General features: G+C 45.2%; 1 protein-coding gene across 2 annotated transcripts in view; it reads left to right on the top strand.

Moving 5' to 3' along the window:
* The window catches only part of LOC137430072 (H(+)/Cl(-) exchange transporter 4-like), a 100,507-nt gene that overhangs the window by 12,135 nt on the left and 68,533 nt on the right, over window positions 1-19,839 (top strand). For both annotated transcript variants that reach the window (XM_068120589.2, XM_068120593.2), the window contains exons 6-12: window positions 4,373-4,579; window positions 10,658-10,738; window positions 11,723-11,995; window positions 13,233-13,625; window positions 17,759-17,945; window positions 18,151-18,335; window positions 18,457-18,679. In XM_068120589.2, coding sequence (XP_067976690.1) covers window positions 4,373-4,579; window positions 10,658-10,738; window positions 11,723-11,995; window positions 13,233-13,625; window positions 17,759-17,945; window positions 18,151-18,335; window positions 18,457-18,679 — 1,549 coding nt within the window. The remainder of the gene's footprint in view (window positions 1-4,372; window positions 4,580-10,657; window positions 10,739-11,722; window positions 11,996-13,232; window positions 13,626-17,758; window positions 17,946-18,150; window positions 18,336-18,456; window positions 18,680-19,839) is intronic.

Here is a 19,839-nt window from a genome sequence, read left to right on the forward strand (position 1 = left end):
CCAAGGATGAGTTGATGTCAGAGGCAGTAGAGATGGGAGACCAGTCCCGATGATTGATGGCTGCTTGAAGACCGTGCTAGTCGGCCTGAGTGACATGCCAGACTCGTCGACACTGAGGAGGCTCTCTGAGAATGGCCAGAGAGATGTCCACCTTAACAAGTATATGATGCAGACATTAACTAGCATATGAACCGATTGGAGCAGAAGAAGAACAGCAGACATTTGCAGGGAAATTTGTCATAACCAAATCCAGAAGAGATGATGTACCGTTGACTGTGATCTGGGTCGGGAAATTGACAGATTGAGTCGGTCCCAATGAGTCGCATAAGTCCTTTGCTGAGGTGCCATGGCTGGTGAGAGAGGTGCCCCCACCCAGCCAGCTGGCATGATGACAGTTGAAATCGCCACATACAGTCACATGAAAAAGTAAGTACACCCCATGTAAAGTTTTGACTTTTTCAACATATTTCAACATACAGCTATTTGATCTTCATTTCAACAACATTGATAGATAAAGGTGATATAATATAATAAATATCATGAAACATTTACATTTTGTAGTCCATTGTATAATTTGAATAAACATAAATGCACCCCTACATTTATCACTACTTCAAATACCTAAAATTAGAATCAGGTGCACCAGCTCAGGTGCAAATGATTAGAACATCGTTAGAGAGGATCTTGGAGGAACCTGTGTTATTTAAACCTCAGACATTTAGTTTGGTTTGCTCTTTGTTGTTGAAGTGTGTGGCGTCACCATGCCCAGATCAAAAGAGCTCTCTGAGGCCTTCAGAAAGAAGGTTATAGATGCCTACGAGTCTGGGAAGGGATTTAAAAAGATCTCCAAACAATTTGAAATCAATCATTCGACTGTCCGGAAGATCATCTACAAGTGGAGAAGATTCCAAACAACTGCCAACTTGTTCAGGCCAGGCCGCCCCAGCATGTTCTGCCCGAGAGCAGACCGCAAGATGCTGAAAGAAGTCTCTAAGAACCCCAGAATGTCATCACGGAACCTACAGGTAGCTCTTGCCACTGTTGATGTCAAAGTGCACGAGTCTACCATTAGAAAGAGGCTGCACAAATTTGATCTACATGGGAGGTGTGCCAGGAGGAAACCTTTGCTGTCCAGAAAGAACATCAGGGCAAGACTAAAGTTTGCCAATGAACACTGAGACAAAGACCAGCACTTCTGGAACAATGTGCTCTGGACAGATGAGTCAAAGGTAGAGCTATTTGGCCACAGTACCAGAAGACATGTTTGGCGAAAACCAAAGACAGCATTTGACCACAAGAACCTGATACCAACTGTAAAGCATGGTGGTGGAAATATTATGGTTTGGGGCAGCTTTGCTGCATCAGGGCCTGGGCAGCTCACCATCATAGAATCCACTATGAATTCTTCATTGTACCAGAGGGTGCTTGAGGATAATGTGAGGCCATCTGCCGGAAAGTTGAAGCTCAACCGAAGGTGGACCTTGCAACATGACAATGACCCTAAACATACCAGTAAATCCACCAAGGAATGGCTGAAAAGAAAGAAATGGAGGGTTCTGGAATGGCCAAGTCAAAGCCCGGATCTAAATCCCATCGAGATGTTGTGGGGGGATTTGAAACGAGCTGTGCAAGGAAGAAACCCCTCAAACATCGCACAGCTGAAAGAATTCTGCATGGAGGAGTCGGCAAAAATTTCTCCCAGTCGATGTCAGAGACTGGTAGACAGTTATAAGAAACGCCTACTTGAGGTTGTTTCTGCCAAAGGGGGAAATACCACCTATTAGAGCCAAGGGTGTACTTACTTTTTCCACATGCGAAATTTGCATTTATGTTTATTTTAATTATACAATGGACGACAAAATGTAAATGTTTCATGATATTTGTTATATTATATCACCTTTATCTATCAATGTTGTTGAAATGAAGATCAATAAGCTGTTTGTTGAAATATGTTGAAAAAGTCAAAACTTTACATGGGGTGTACTTTCTTTTTCACGTGACTGTATGAGGAAGAGAGAGTTGGGATGAGTGGATAGAAGTTGGTCCATGTTGATGGACAGCGAGATCTAAATGGAGTCATCACTGTTTGGTGGATGGTACAGCACAAACTTAGTGTCTGATTTTGAAGGTGATTGGTTACACGTTAGCTAATTTACAATTGCTATTATAAGGGGGGTGGACACTTATCCAACCAAGATATGCTAGTTTTGTATTTTTAATTAATTTTCTGAAATTTGTAGAATTTGTTTTGACTTGGACGTTGTGGGTTACGTTGTGTATATAGATGTGGAAAAAGTCTGATTGAATGCAACTACTACACCCACTCACTATGGGAGCGACAGAAAGTCATGTTATTGACTCTTGTGGGGTATATAGATTACAGTAGATCTTTGCTCAGTTCCGTAAGTTAAATTTGCCTCACGTTTGGCAAAAGAGTGAACTAACTTTTTGGAAAGGTTTACAGTATTTTTATTTTTATTTGTAAGCTTTTTTAATGAAACTAATGATGTGGATTCAAGTTCGTAAAATTTTCCCATTTGAATTATGAGCCGCCAGGAACCGATCCCCCTTTTTCCCATTGAAACATTGCCCTGACATTCGTGGATTCCACATTCACGGCATTTTCTAGGAATGCATTTTTGGGGAGACAGCGGATATTGGCAGGAATGATAGGAAGGAGGGATATGGATGGGTGTGTATATCTGTCATAATTGCGATGTCTGTGAGTGGGTCTTGTCAAAAGGTGAATGTGCTGTTTGTTTTTTCATTCCTCACCTTACAAGGTGTTCTCCCCTGGCCTTTCCCATTAAAAAAACCCAAATACAAAAAGCAAAGAACATTTTATAATTCAAACTAGAACAGCACTCAGTAGAGAGCATACCTCCCTCCACCTGGTGAACAGTTTATGTTTTGTATCCCACTGATAGGCCGGATCTGGATTCGAACCTGAACCAAAATCTAATCGGCTTTTCTTGTCACCTTCCCAACTCATCCACCAAGTTTATTCATAACACGTCCATAACTTTTTAAAATATCATGTTATATATATATATCCCTTTTCACCCGATCTCTCAATTGTGAAGAATCCCTTAAAAATTAAATAATTTTTGTAGCCAAATCCACATTCAGATCTTCACCAAAATCGAAACGATTAGTCCTTTCCACACACCCAACCTGTCCACCAAGGTTCGTCCAAATCCGTCCACAACCTTTTGAGATATCCTGCTATATGTCGGTTTTAGCACAATCACTCAATCGTGAAGAATCACTTTAAAAATTCTACAAGCTGGATCCGGATCCGGATTTTCATTAAAATTGAATGGTTTCTTCCTTGTCACATACACAACCTGTCCAACAAGTTTTGTCCAAATCCATCTATAACTTTTTGAGATATCCTGCTATGTATCGTTTTTGGCCCTATCTCCCAATGGTGAAGAATCACTTGAAAAATTAAATAATTCTCATATCCGAATCCATATTCAGATCTTCACCAAAATTGAATCGATTCTTCCTTGTCACACACACTAGCTGTCCACCATGTTTCGTCCAAATCTGTCCATAACTTTTTGAGATATCCTGCTGTGTATAGTTTTTGGCCCGATCTCCAAATGGTGAGGTATCACTTTTAAAATTCTAGTAGCCGGATCCGAATCCGGATCTTCACCAAAATCTAATAATTTCGTCCTTGTCACATACGCTACCTCTCTGCCAAATTTCGTCCGAATCCGTCCACAACTTTTTGAGATATTTTGTTCACAAACGGACAGACAGACAGACAGACAGGGATGAAAACATAACCTCCATCAACCTTTGGTGGTGGAGGTAATTCATAATAACAGTTTTGTGATATTATGTGTGTGTATAAAACACCCTGGGGATGTCTGCACTTACCCCACTGTTCTCCTCCCCTCACACCTTTTCCCAGAGTGAATTTAAGTTGATAAACTGTTGAACTGAATTGACATTGTGTGGATACAGCACAGGGTGTGGATACACGCTTGATAGGCCGAATGGCATTCTCCTTTGTCCATGTGTGTACCCTTGTGTATATAAAAAAAATGAAGGTTGTATAAATGTGGAGAGACATACTCAAATCTCATAACAATAATGAGAAATGTGAAATTTTATGTTTAGTGAATACGACTTTTTGAGACGTGTGATTTTCGTTTCATTTGTACTTAATAATCGTGTGTGTGTGTGTGTGTGTGTGTGTGTGTGTGTGTGTGTGTGTGTGTGTGTGTGTGTGTGTGTGTGTGTGTGTGTGTGTGTGTGTGTGTGTGTGTGTGTGTGTGTGTGTGTGTGTGTGTGTGTGTGTGTGTGTGTGTGTGTGTGTGTGTGTGTGTGTGTGTGTGTGTGTGTGTGTGTGTTTCAGATTAAGACTATCCTCGGTGGATTTGTAATCCGTGAATACTTGGGGGCCTGGACTCTCCTTGTGAAAGCAGTCACCCTGGTGCTGGCTGTTTCCTCGGGCCTAAGCCTCGGCAAAGAGGGCCCTCTGGTGCATGTGGCCTGCTGTTGCGGCCATGTCTTTGCATCACTTTTTCCAAAGTTTCGGAACAACGACGCACAGCAGCGACAAGTACTGGAGTTCAATTAGTTTCTATGAAAAGTCAAGGCTCATGGAGGAGTTCCCTGAGCTTCTGCCACTTATGTCGAAAATTTAATTTTTCCATCCTATGCTACCTCGTATTGTTGTTGCAGCTTTAACGTTTTTGCGATAGTTTAGCAAATCAAAACAATGGGTGCGCAAAGGATCACAAAGATGCCATTTATACAATGCATTCACATGACATTGCAAGTGTTACGTGGTCCCCTCGGTGACTACCTGGTCTCGGTGACCCCCGGACCGTGAGAGGAACTTCGCCAGAAAGTTGTATCACATATGCGCTTTCGCCACGCAATCCATATGAATTCCACCCAAGAGAACACTGAGTTTCAATGATATATTTCAAGGGTAAGTATACCATACAATTTCAATGCTACAATCAAGGATATTTTCCCCGAGCAATCCACCATCAACAATTCACAATCCACAATCAATCCCCTAGATGATTAAGATGGCCATCTTATATATGTGTATCCCCTTTTGTACTCACGACCCCCTTTTGGTCTCTGTCCCTCACAATGTCTCTGGGCCCCTGCTGACCAAGATGATGGTCGGCTTCGCCGCACTCGGGCGGTTGAACGAACCCCGGGTGGACGTGTTTCCACCGGGCAGGTATCGATCGTACCGGGGACCACGGCTGCAGCCCCCTCGTGGCCACGCGAAGCGGGTACTGTAAAGCAAGCAAAAGCCACACGCCGCTTGCAACGCGTTGTTAGGCCCCAACGTGCGACCCGTACGCGTCTTTGTAGACGGTGTCGCGAACGGTGCCAGACGCTGGGTCGGTGCACGGCCACACGGCAGTTTGACATCCACCGGGCAGGTATCCGTCCCGGTAACTCCTCTCGCCAGACGGGCTCGGGAACGCCGCTTTTCCACACGGCTCAATATCAATCCCACCTCTCGTCGGAGCGGGGCGAGGAAGAAGAATCCTCGTGTCTTTCTTCTTCCGTTTCCGGTCTTTTTTTCCAGAAGGGCTCCTGACCCTCCAACCACAACAACCCTTAATCGACTACACATTGATAAGCAAAGACCTGAATAGGAATTCACAGACATTCCCATAAATATGTAACACTCCCCCCCTTCAAGAAAGAAAGTTTGAACCCAGCGAAAACTTTCTTTGCCAGCCAACTTGGATAAACCAACCAGATAACTCAACCCCCCCCCCACATTATCAGTTCCCCCCGGGCACAGTTATCACTTAAAAATAAAGCAACCAAAATTTCACCACAACCCCCCCAGATTAACTCACTCTGGACTAAGCACCAGCAACGACATTGTCCCTGCCCTTTACATGTTCAATTTCCCGTTGGACTCCTGCCAAGCCAAACTCCATCTCATGACCCTCTGACTTTGACTGTCAGTTTCTTGTGAATGAAGGTTAAGGGGTTGATCAAAGATCCAAAGTTAAGCAACTCGATAGCACTTTTTCCGGGAGGCCAAGCCGAGTATTCACTACATGGATGCCTTTAGGAACGTGGAGTTCACGGTTAGTCCGTGCAGGAAAGTTCTCTACATGGGCGCCTTGAGGAACGTGGAGTTCACGGTTAGTCCGTGCATGAAAGTTCACTACATGGACGCCTTTAGGAACGGCGTTCACGGTTAATCCGTGTAGGAATCTTGGCTCGGCGGCTCCGCCGCATTCAGTGCTTCAACTTCTCAGAACTTCCCTAATAATTATGGTGGGACCGCTTGTCCCTGTAATCCCATGAATAGCGGTCTCCTTCTCGGCCACTACTTTGACAATCCTTCCTTCGGGAGTTGCCGTAACTCAGGGAGCCTCCATAATAATATTGATTGCGGCCACCACCAAAACTACCGCCCAGTTGTCCTCTCCTGTAGACCTCTCGACGCCTACGAAATGCCTTCCCTACTGTTATGGTCCGACCCTCCAAATCCTTGCCATTCCAATTCTTCTCTGCCTCTCTGGCGTCTTTTGTGCTTGCAAACGTGACAAAGCCGAACCCTCTTGACTGTTGCGTTTCCCTGTCTCTTACCAACCGCACTTCCACCAGCGGCCCATATCTGTTGAAGACAGAGGTCAGAACTTCTTCCTCTGTTTTGAAGTTCAGTCCCCCTACAAATAACTTGGTACTTTTGTCGCCATCCCGAGCTGGTGTGGTGTTATTTTCCCTGCTGGGCTCTTTACCAACCCTCAGGTTACCATAAACTTGACCCCCGGCCAAATCGTTCCCGATAACCACAGATACACCCTCTACAGGAAGCATGGCTTGTAACCCGACGGTGACCGGTCCTGACACCAAATCGGACTCCAAATGGATGACATGAAGTGGAGCACTAACACCGCCCCCGATCCCCTGTAAACGAACACTATCCCCCGTTGCCGTCTCCTCGGACCATGGCAAAATGCCTTCAAGCATTAAAGATTGATGTGCTCCTGTGTCCCTCAATATCCTAACCGGTCTCCGGTTAGTCGAGGCTCCATCCAGTGACACAAACCCCTCTGAAATAAATGGTTGGTAACCCTTTTGATGGCGATTTCTCACAATGGCCATTGCATTTGGAGTCGTAATAGTCGGACTCCGCTCTGGGTCTTCCCTTTTCATGCGGTAACAACTGGACATCAAGTGTCCAGGTTTCTTGCAAAAAGCGCAAGTAGGCCCGGAGGAAAAACTCGTGGTCTGCCTTGGGCCCCCCGAAATATAAGTTTGTCTTGGGCCCGCATCCCTCTGATTTCGACCAGGTGGGGTATCCGCGTTTCCCCATAATCCTCTCGAGGTCGCCGCCATGTATTGTCGTTCTCCGCACCTGCTGTTCCCCACCTCCCCTGCGGAGATCTAGGCGAGGAGTTAGGTTCGTGGACCCCTATTCGGTGGGTTAAGGCATAATCATCTGCCATGGGGGCTGCGTCCCACAACTTTGGTACTTTCTTTTCCTGCAGGTACACTTTGATGTCCTCGTGGACACACTGCTGAAATTCCTCCACCAGGATCAAGTCACGCAATGTTTCGAAGTCTTTCCCGACTCCTTTTGACTCGCACCACCGATCAAACATGTTTTCTTTCACTCTGGCAAACTCCACATGGGTCTCACTCTCCCTCTTCCTGGCATTCCTGAATTTTTGCCTGTAAGCTTCCGGAACCAACTCATAGGCTTTGAGGATGTGCTTCTTCAGTACCTCATAATCTGCACATTGGTCCATTGGTAGCGCCGAATAAATCTCTTGAGCTTTTCCCACCAGCACACTTTGCACGAGTATGGTCCAGGCCTCCTCCGGCCAGTTTAATTGTCGAGCCACTTTCTCAAAGTGTGGAAAAAATCTCGCGACTTCCTTTTCACTGAACGGTGGAACCAGCCTCACATGTCTGCCCACATCCCAGGTTTTCTGGTAAGGTGTCGACCCCGTCAGCAAGGGTGGTGCCTCTCCCCGTTCTCTCATTAACTCCAGCTCCTTGAATTTAATTTCTTGCTGAAGCTCCATGTCACGTTCCTTTAATTCCCTTTCCGCTTTTCTCTCCTCTGCTTCGAGTTCCCTTGTTTTCATCCTTTCTAACCTTTCCTGGAGTTCTCGTTCCCCTCTCCTTTCTTCTTCTGCTCTTTCCTTTTCTGCTTTCCTTTCTTCTTCTGCTAACCTTTCCTGGAGTTCTCGTTCCACTCTCCTTTCCTCTGCTTGTTTCTCTTCTCTCCTCTCTTCTGCTTTCCTTTCTTCTTCTTTTAACCTTTCCTGGCGTTCTCGTTCCACTCTCCTTTCCTCTGCTTGTTTCTCTTCTCTCCTCTCTTCTGCTTTCCTTTCTTCTTCTTTGATCCGTTCCTGGCTCCGTAATTGCAACTCCAGTTTCCGGAGCTCAACGTCTTCTGGTTCTTCGGGTAGCCACTCCCAGGCTAACTCGTCCCATGTTCCTAATCCCACCATAGATTGTATCACCGTGGCCTGCAACTCTGCCTTCCTCAAATTAGTTCGGACCTCCAAGTTAAAATGTTTGGCCAATTTCAAGAGGTCCGACTTTAGTAACGCTCGGAACTGTGCCTCACTCGGTGTTACCGCAAAGTTCTGTGCCACAAACGCCATGGTGACTATCGTTAACACCTGTTAACCTTCACCCAAGACTTTACCCCAATTTCCCCCAACAATTTACCAATTAATACTTAATTAATAAATTTTAATTAATAAAAATATTATTTTATTATTTTATACAAATACAATTTTAGATCCCGGACGTAGACCCAATTGCGAATCCGCAAATCGTAATTTGGACGAGCCCCCAATTCTGTTACGTGGTCCCCTCGGTGACTACCTGGTCTCGGTGACCCCCGGACCGTGAGAGGAACTTCGCCAGAAAGTTGTATCACATATGCGCTTTCGCCACGCAATCCATATGAATTCCACCCAAGAGAACACTGAGTTTCAATGATATATTTCAAGGGTAAGGATACCATACAATTTCAATGCTACAATCAAGGATATTTTCCCCGAGCAATCCACCATCAACAATTCACAATCCACAATCAATCCCCTAGATGATTAAGATGGCCATCTTATATATGTGTATCCCCTTTTGTACTCACGACCCCCTTTTGGTCTCTGTCCCTCACAATGTCTCTGGGCCCCTCCTGACCAAGATGATGGTCATCTTCGCCGCACTCGGGCGGTTGAACGAACCCCGGGTGGACGTGTTTCCACCGGGCAGGTATCGTACCGGGGACCACGGCTGCAGCCCCCTCGTGGCCACGCGAAGCGGGTACTGTAAAGCAAGCAAAAGCCACACGCCGCTTGCAACGCGTTGTTAGGCCCCAACGTGCGACCCGTACGCGTCTTTGTAGACGGTGTCGCGAACGGTGCCAGACGCTGGGTCGGTGCACGGCCACACGGCAGTTTGACGTCCACCGGGCAGGTATCCGTCCCGGTAACTCCTCTCGCCAGACGGGCTCGGGAACGCCGCTTTTCCACACGGCTCAATATCAATCCCACCTCTCGTCGGAGCGGGGCGAGGAAGAAGAATCCTCGTGTCTTTCTTCTTCCGTTTCCGGTCTTTTTTTCCAGAAGGGCTCCTGACCCTCCAACCACAACAACCCTTAATCGACTACACATTGATAAGCAAAGACCTGAATAGGAATTCACAGACATTCCCATAAATATGTAACACAAGGCCCAATGGTATTATGATGTCCATTTCTGTTCTGACGAGGTCCTCACATGTTGGACCACATGTTTTCCCAATGGGAATTAAAAGTCGGCTGAAGAATACTCATATCTATAACCTTCCAACCTTCCATCTCTTTGCTTCCTTCCACCATGTTAATATTTTGTGGATGTAGTGTGGTATTTTAAAAGAGGTGACAACTTGGGTGCCTGTGAGAGTGGTGAGGTAGTCGGAGTCTCCATGATACCTTGCATACCACGGTTATAATACACGATAGTTCGGTTTCAGCCAAGTAATGATTGAGCTTCTTTTTTGTATACAAGGTTGAGGCTTGTTGAAGAGCTAAAGCATAGAATGTACCAGAACACAACAGAACAAAAAGAACATTGGAGAGAGGGGAGAAAACACCAACAACAGGGTGGAGGGACAAAATAGAGGGAGACCTGGACAAATAATGTGTGTGGGGAAGAATGAGGCGTGGGGGTGGGGGGTGCACGGGGTGAACAACATGGATACAGAAGGAAACTCTCAGGAAGGGAAAGCTGGGGTTTTGAAAAGATCATGGTTTTGCATTGGGGATGATCTGTGTTGGTGGTGAACAGCTGTCTTGAAGACCTGGAGGAAAGAACGAGATTGAAAAGGATGTGGAAGTTGGTTCCACAGGCGGGGAAAAAAAAGAGGAACAAATGAGGGGTTGAACAAATCAGATACACCTCTTACACGCTTTATAAGCAACTGCAACATCAGTGTCAACATTTAAAATAAAATAAAAAGTACATTGGTGTAGGCAGAGAGTGAACACTTAGGAAGCTCTTATTTGCTTGTAAATTGAACAAAGTAATGATGGAATGAAAGGATAATGACTTGTGAGTTTTAACAAAGGAGGATATTGACAAAGCCCCTAATTCAATCCTCAACTGCTCCCCTCTCCCACCTCCCCAATTCTCTCCAGTTGTTCTCAGCTGCTGTGGCTGCAGGAGTGTCTGTTGCATTTGGAGCTCCTATGGGTGGAGTTTTATTCAGCCTGGAGGAGGTGGGCACCTTACAAATATACTTTGGATTTTTTTTTTTTACATTTGTTATTGTTGGAGTAAGAAATTTAATGAGTTACTAGAATGGCACTTGGTGGAGCACATACCTCCGCCAGGCTGCACAGTCTACGTTTTGCATCCCACTGATAGACCAGACCTGCATCTGGACTCTAACCAAAATCTAATCGGCTTGTTCTTGTCACCTAAGCAACTCGTCCACCAAGTTTAGTCATAACTCGTCCTTAACTTTTTTAAATATCATGTTAGATATAGTTTTTGGCCCGATCTCTCAATGGTGAAGAATCACTTTAAAAAAAAAAAAAATTTCTCGTATCCGAATCCATATTCAGATCCTCACCAAAATCGAATCGATTCGTCCTTGTCACACACCCAACCTGTCTGCCATGTTTCGTCCAAATCTGACCATAACGTTTTGAGATATATTGCCATATATCGTTTTGGCCCTATCTCCCAATAGTGGATAATTAGAAATTAAATAATTGTTGTATCCGAATCCATATTCAGATCTTCACCAAAATCGAATCGATTCGTCCTTGTCACACACCCAACCTCTCCACTAAGTTTCGTCCAAATGTGTCCACAACTTTTTGAGATATCCTGCTATATATCGTTTTGGCCCTATCTCCCAATGGTGAAGAAATAGTTTTTAAAATTCTACAAGCTGGATCCGAATCCGGATCTTCACCAAAATCTAATCATTTCGTTGACCTTGTCACATACACTACCTCTCTGCCAAGTTTTGTCCGAATCCATCCACAACATCTTGAGATATCTTGTTCACAGACAAACAAACAGACAGACAGGGGTGAAAACATAATCTCCATCCACCTTTAGTGGCGGAGGTAATTATAGCCACATTCTCTAAGGTTGCACCAAAACTATGGTTCAAATATCAGAAAGGTTGCATCCTTCCTCCAGCTCTTGATTCAGATTTTGCTCTCTGTTGATCTCTCTTGTCTGTCCAGGTAAGCTCATATTTCCCCCCAAGGACACTTTGGCGAGCCTTCTACGTAGCCCTCGTCGCTGCATTCATCCTTCGAGCTATTAACCCTTTCGGGGATGCTCGACTCGTGCTCTTCTATGTGAGTGAGCGAGGGACGTGGCGCTTGCCGGAGCTTGCGGCCTTCGTGGCCCTGGGCGCGTTTGGTGGCATTTGGGGTGTTATTTTCACTCGAGCCAATATCGCCTGGTGTCGATGCCGCAAGAACACACGTCTGGGCCATTACCCAATTGCAGAGGTGCTATATTTATCTACTTATTGTGGGATTAAAAAGATTTTGCTTGTTATATGGTTGTACCCTAGCTGAACTTGAAATAAAAAGGGGGCAGGGTGCAACTCAAATTCGGATGGTATACTCGTAAACAAGATGGGGCTATTAATGATGAGTCGATGGTGGGGCACCTGGTTCCATGCTGTGCATAATTTTATTTTCCCGATACCCATCACACTCTGCCCTTCTCCTACCTCCAGATTATGCAGCATTGAATGAATGAATGAATGATCGTTTTAAGGCCATTTTCCCCGCTGGAGCGGGGGTTAGCCTTGCGGGCCCCATGACAATCATGGTTCCCTGTTTGAGGCAATGTTTTTATGGCCGGATGCCCTTCCTGACGCCAACCCTTGGTCGCCTCTTACGATGCGCAGGGATACGGTGTACCTATTCTAAACCGGGGTACACACCGGGATCATTCATCCCAGCAAGCTGGTACTCAATTTGCCGACCTCGGAAGGATGACAGGCTGAGTCAACCCCCCTAACGTTAATTTAGCGATCGATTGGGATTCGAACCCAGGATCCTAGGATCCCAAGCCGGCACCCTAACCGCTAAGCCAACACCAGGCTTATGCAGCATTGACAGAGTTAAACGGTGTGAGCCAAAATTGTGGATTGCAGTGGTGTCCAGGCAGTTTGGAAATAAATATATTGAGTATTTATGTATTTTCAGCAAGCTTTATAAGAGGGATGGGATGAGTAGAGAAACTTATGGACTCGAGTTTCGTCGCTCTATAAGAGTAGATTTTCTGCTCTGACATGCACTCTCACCTGTGGGTCTTATATAGAAAGGTGTGTTTCTTTCTAAATTGTGTCAAATCAATTGAATTGGCCACAGGTGGACTTCAATCAACCTGTAGTGATATCTCAATGATGATCAAAGGAAATTGTATGCACCTGAGCTCAATTTGGAGTGTCATAGCAAAGGGGTTGAATACTTATTGGCTCGAGACATTTCAGTCTTTTATTCTTAATTATTTTGGAAATAATTCGAAAATAAATTCCACTTTTGATACAATGGGGTATTATGTGTAGATCAGTGACAAATCTCAATTTAATCCATTTTAAATTCGGGCTGTAACATAACAAAATGTGGAAAAAGTCAAGGGGTGTGAATACTTTCTGAAGGCACTGCAAATCATCCAATGATGAAGTACACTCATCTTTTATTTTCTCTGCTTGTTTCTCTTTCTGCCCAGTAGGTCGTGATTGTCGCACTGATCACTGCGGCCGTTTCTTACCCAAATCCTTTCATGCGTGGAGGATCTGCACAGCTCGTCTCTGAGCTATTCACAGACTGCAGTCCATTACGTGCTTCTCCTCTCTGTGACTACCTTCCTGTAGACAATAACAGCACCAGTGTTACCACGACCATAACACCAGCAATGCTCAGCTCCCATGTAACTCCAGGAAATAGTATTTCTGGCATGAGTGCATCAAGTCCTTTCACCACAGTGCTGGCAAAAACCATTTCACCGACCGTATCTCCTACAAATGAGCACCGTGCAGGTCCTGGTGTATACAACGCCATAGGCCAGCTTGCCTTGGCTCTTGTCTTCAAAATGGCGACCACAATCATCACATTTGGCATCAAGGTAACAACAACGCTACTCAATTGCATGTCATGAAAAGTACCAAATGACTGTATACAGTACAGTATTTGCATTTTTATTATGTGATCCTGATATCCCCCAAAAACGTTGTTAAAAGCTGATAAGTCAAGTCGAATGTTGACAAATAGTTACCTTTTAGTTTTTACATGTATGAGAAAACTCGTAGCAAAAGCTTTATGCATTTTTTTCCAGTAACGAAAGTATTATCATCATTGTTCGTATGCAGCACGTGGTTGCGGGTTAGCATCGGTACTTGCAGGAGCATGGTGGTGCCATTAATTCTGTGTCTCCATTCAATTACAGCATCAAATTGGGAATTTGGCCAGGGTGCCAGCAATAGCTCGCCTAGTCTTCCCAAAGGACACTGTGGGAACTTTAACATCCAACAACTAATGCCAGCAGACGGGACACCAACCAGTTTAACGTCCATCGGAGGGACAGAATAAAGTACATCTACCTGTCATTGTCCAAGGAAACCCAAACGCAATTTTTTTTTTCTGAAAAGCATTGAAAATCATTAATCATCGTCTAATTTTAAGGGAAAATTTATTTTTCCAATAACAAAACACCGAAAAAGCCCTAAAGTGTCAATTTTTGATTTCGCCAGCGATGTTACACTCAAAACGCCTACCTTGATCCAAATCGCGGTTTACATTGAGAAACAGTGCATTTCGAGCTTGGATTCCGATACCGATTTCCCCCGTCATTAACAACTCTGAAGGTTCTCAGTATGTTGAAACTGATCAGTAGGATTTTGAAGGAACTATTGGAGACAAGATTAGTAATGGAAACGCTTTCAGGGGAATTATGGAACTGTATCGTTTTGAGCCTTATGCAAGCAATTCAGACGAAGATGGCAACAATGGGAGTGTTAATGAAGATGAAAATGCCAGTTGCATGTTCGCTAAAGATTGGTAGGTTTGGTTTTTCCATTAAATTGACGGTTTATCAGGGATTTTGTATGAATTGATAAATCAGTTATATTACTCCAGAACAAATACGGCAGGACACAGCACGGACAGGACACAGCACAGACAGGACACAGCACGGACAGGACACAGCACGGACAGGACACAGCACGGACAGGACACAGCACGGACAGGACACAGCACGGACAGGACACAGCACGGACAGGACACAGCACGGGCATAACACGACACGAACAAACACAGCACGGACACCACCCTGGTACACTCAGACACCGCTGACAAAATGGGCAACGAATGCTTTGTCCCACTGTCACGGGCTGACCTCGTATGCTGTAAGTTACAGGATCATCCTGTTTCGTACTTGCCCAGGCCACCATTTGTGTCTGTTGTCATGTCCGTGTCGTGCCTGCGTCATGTCTCACTGTCGCGTCCATGCTGTGTCCATGCCATGTCGATGTCCCACCCCAATGGAGGAGTCAGGGGGAGTGTGGGGTGGTGGTGAGGTGAGATTGGTCATCGGCAGGCCAACACAGGTATTTGATTCACCCCTCAAATTACCCGTGTACATAGGCTGTTAGCTGGGTAGAGATGGTCTTACAGTTTCGAGCGATGGCTGTTTTTTCCGTTTAATCATGGGGGTTGGCCTCCCCTCTCAATCGTGGCAGAAAACCACAACATGAAGCCATCTCTGTTGTTTTATAATAGTGGTCTGTAAAATGTTCCTTGGAACACTTGTGCTTGGACTTGTGCTTGTGCTTGAACTTGTGCTTGGAAGCACAAAAGTGAACATTTTGTAGGCCCGATCCACACATGGGTATTTCGGACAAACCTCGTACAATTTTTGTCAAACAGGGTCTTTCAACCATTGATGTAGCATCAAACCATGGCGGTTTGTATGACTACATCCTCCATGGATGCATAGACTAGGCATATTTATGGAAAATCGAAAATTATTTGCCGTTTGAGTTATTTTATTTTATTATTATTATTATTATTATTATTATTTTTTGTATACAAGATCGAGGCTCGTGAAAGAGCGAATATTAATCACACAAAAAAATCAAACAGACACATGAAACATATAATAAGGGGAGCGGTCGAGAAGATGGGGAGAGAGGGGGAAGAACACAAACACAACATTTGAGAGCAGGGACATCGAGAGAACTGTGGGAGGGAGAGGGCTTGCGGGGAGGTGGCGTGGGAATGGGGGGGCGGGGGGGGAGAGAAGTATAAAACACAAGGATACTGCAAGGACTTCCAGGAAAGAAGTTGGTATTTCAAAAAAGTGGATCTGGGGTGAAATTGGCGGGGGTAGAAAAGATCAAGGTTTTGGATGGGGGGAGGTAAGAGATGGTGGTGAGCAGCTGTTTTAAAGACCTGGAGGGAGGAGTGGGATTGAAGAGAGTGAGGGAGTTTGTTCCAGCGGCGGGAGAAAAGAGGAATGAAGGAGTGAAGGTGAGCAGAGAGTCTTGATTTTAGCAGTTTAACCATAAGAGGGTTGCTGGCAGATCTTGTGCGACCTGTAGGAATATTTGGGGGACAGAGCCCAGAGAGAGCTGGGGGGGCAAAGCCGGAGAGGAGTCGGTAGAAGACAGAAAGACCACCAACCTGCCTGCGGCGAGTAAGTGAAAGGCCCTCGGAGTTAGCTTCATTGCGGGAGATTCCAATGATTCTGAAAGCTTTGGTTTCAACAGCGTGAAGCCGAGCTAGGTGTGAGGCAGGAGCACCAGCCCAGAGGGGAGAGCAGTATTCCATTGAGCTGTGGATGAAAGCCTTGTATGTGGTGAGGAGCTCAGGTGTGCCAAGGAAGGACTTCGCACGACGGAGGATGCCCAGTCGGTGACTGGCTTTGGAGGCCAGATTTGAAAATGAGGTTTTCCCAGGAAAGATCATGGCAGATAGTGAGACCCAAAAGCTTGAGTGACAGAACTTCTTGGAGAGGATTGTTGAGAAAGTAGATGGGAGGGTTGTCCAGTCAGTCTTTTCGGAGAGACATAGTAAGAGTGTGAGATTTGTCAGGATTGTCAGTAACCAGAGTTAAATCAATCCGTGATGTAACCCGTAGTCAGTACAAATATGGCGGTCGACTTCTGAGAGTGACGTCACTGCTTAATGTAAAGAAGAAGATTTCGACTTTTAATCGCATAATTGCCCATTTTATAAATCACAAATCAGAAAAAGACATTATTTTGTCGGGTATCAAGGAATAGATTAGTGTCATGGTGGTCTGAGCATTTGGGTTCCCCTTTAAACAGGAACAAGAACATGCTCTGTGCCCTTTAAGGATGATAGATGCTTTCACTTTCTTTGAAAGGACCACATGATTCAGCAAGTCTTTATGAAAAACGTTTATGTTATCATTCTTTCACAAGTTCAATGTAGATGCAAGTTTTAGATAAAAAAATTTTTTAAAGCCTATTTATTTATTTATTTAAATAAAATGTACATTTGCCTCAGGGATGGCATTTTATCAAGTTTAAGTATCCTTTCATCTCAGAGTAGAGTAAAAAATGTTTATCTTTTGAATGTCTTATTAAATGATAACTTTCACAAGCAATTCACGATTTGTGTGGTAATGAAACCAGATTGTATTAAGCACTGATGGAGTTTTAGCAACATGATGAAGGTATACAGGTACAGTGCATTATTTGGTTGCTGTTTAAATTGCAGTCAGTGAATTGATTTTAAGAATTTTTCACGAATTATTTTTCATGTAATTAGTGGGGCTGGCAGGATGGCTTAGACTCCCTAGAGGTATGCACACTCTCACCTCTAAGCTGTCTAACCTAGGTTATAATCTGAGGCCAGCTATAAACTGTCATCCTGGTGTGTCACAGGCAGGGCGATTCATCAATGTGTGTGCCGTCCCTCGGGTGAATGTTAAACGGGGTCCCGTCTGCCAGCCTTAGTTGGTGTACGTTAGAGATCCCACGGTGCATTTGCGATGAGTAGGCGAACTTTCGCTGGCACCATGAACAAATTCCAAATCCCTGTCCAAACCTTAATTGAGTGTCAGGCCTCGAGGTTCATGAAAGACTGGGCCAAGCTTCCCCCTGCCAACCTCACAAGAACGTGGGAATAATTGTGGCCATTAAAAGAAGATTCATCATATCATTAGTAAGTAAAGCAGATACTTGGATAATTAATGAAAGGTGAAAGATCTGCAGCGTTTCCACTGTCTGACAGGTGCCCACAGGCCTCTTCATGCCGAGCATGGCAGTCGGAGCTGTAGCTGGTCGTTTGCTCGGGATATGGGTCGAGCAACTCTCTGTGTCGCATCCTCGGATGCTCCCGTTCAGCGCATGGTGTGCACCTGGGGCTGACTGCATAGCTCCTGGCTTATATGCCATCGTTGGAGCTGCTGCTTGTCTTGGTAAGATATGATGTGAGCTAGAATATCTTTGTAGTTTGAGGCTCATCTCAAGGTTTACACATTGGTAACGAGGTTCTGATTCTCATATTGGGGTTATTGTCTTATGTGGAGTATGTATAAGTCTTCTCTTTTCTCCTCATCGTCGTGCTGATGTATAAAGTTGTCCATGGCTTTTGCATTGCGTTGTCTGTTTTGCGGTTTACAGGTGGGGTAACTCGAATGACTGTATCACTTGTGGTCATAATGTTCGAGCTGACAGGCGGCCTGGAGTACATTGTACCGCTAATGGCTGCCGTCATGACAAGCAAGTGGGTAGCGGATGCTTTCGGACGAGAAGGAATTTACGAAGCTCATATCCGCCTCAACAGCTACCCATTCTTGAGCAACAAGGTAAGGACATCAACCACTCTTATCACTTTACTGTTTACTTTGTTATTGTCTTGCCCTATTTTCTGCTCTCTCTCCTCCACCTCAATCAACTCTCCCTCGTCCATTGCACCTTTTCATTCAGGACCCACCTCCCCTGCCTTGTCTGGCGGGAGACATGATGCAACAAACCCCAGACAGGAGCCATTCCCCGACCCTGGTGACACTTGTGCAGGAAGGTCTTACTCTGCAAGATGTGCAGGACATTGTGTCGAACTCCAGACACAATGGCTTTCCCATAGTGGTGGCCCCTGAGTCGGCATTGATTGTTGGTTTTGTTCTCAAACGTCATCTTAACCTTGCAATTGGTACGTTATCTATCATACTCGGGGAGATTTCTGTTATTCTTTCAAATGGTAATGCGTGCTTCCCAAGCTTCTGTTGCATCAATATTATTGTACTGCAGCCTCGTTATTGATACCATCAGGCCTGTTTAGAGCAGTGTTGCAATGCAGACCATTTTGGCTTTAACGTTACCACGAACCACGTTTAACAGCCCGAAGTGGAGATCGGTTTCTGAGGTTTGGGACATGGAATGTAGGGACAATGACAGGGAGATCAGGAGAAGTGGTGGAAGTATTGATCAGAAGAAGAGTGGACATATGTTGTGTGCAGGAGACGAGATGGAAGGGAAGTGGTGTGAGAATGGTGAAGGGTAGGCAGGGACAGAAATACAAGTTTGTGTGGCAAGGGTGCCCGGAGGGCGTGAATGGTGTTGGTGTCCTGTTTTCTGAGGAGTTTGTAGACAGTGTGGTGAGTGTGACTAGAGTGAGTGATAGGTTGATGATGGTGAAAATGATGATTGGAAAGCTCTTAGTGAACGTCATCTCAGGATATGCTCCGCAGGTTGGTCAGAACGATGAAGAGAAGGACAAGTTCTGGCGTGCGATAGAGAAGCTGATGGAAAACGTGAAAGATGAGGAAGTTGTTGTGGTAGGAGGAGACCTAAATGGACATGTGGGAAGGAGTATGGACGGTTTCGAGGGAGTTCATGGGGGTTACGGATATGGTGTAAGAAATGGAGAAGGTGAAAGGATTTTGGAGTTTAATGATGGAGCTGATTTGTTGATTTGTAATACTCAGTTCCAGAAAGAGGAGAATAAGCTTGTTACATACATGTCAGGTGGGTCGACGACAACCGTTGACTACCTGATGGTGCGTAGGCGAGATAGGGGGCACCTCCGGGACACAAAGGTGATACCGGGGGAGGAGGCTGTTTCACAGCACCACTTGGTTGTCTGCGACATAAGGGTGAAAGGTGCGAGGAGAGCTCGGCGGGTGAAGTACCAACCGAGAATGAAGGTGTGGAGGTTGAAAGAGGTGACAGTAAGGGAGGCATTAAAAGAGAGGCTGAGTAGGGTAGAGGATGATGTGGTTGAGCTTAAACGTGGTTGGATGTCAATGAAAGATAGTCTGTTGGGAGCCGTTGGTGAGGTATGTGGATGGGCAAAAGGACCACTGAGGCACT

Source organism: Myxine glutinosa, chromosome 6, assembly GCF_964187855.1.
Source record: "Myxine glutinosa chromosome 6, kmMyxGlut1.1, whole genome shotgun sequence".
In the NCBI taxonomy this organism is placed as follows: Eukaryota; Metazoa; Chordata; class Myxini; order Myxiniformes; family Myxinidae; genus Myxine; species Myxine glutinosa.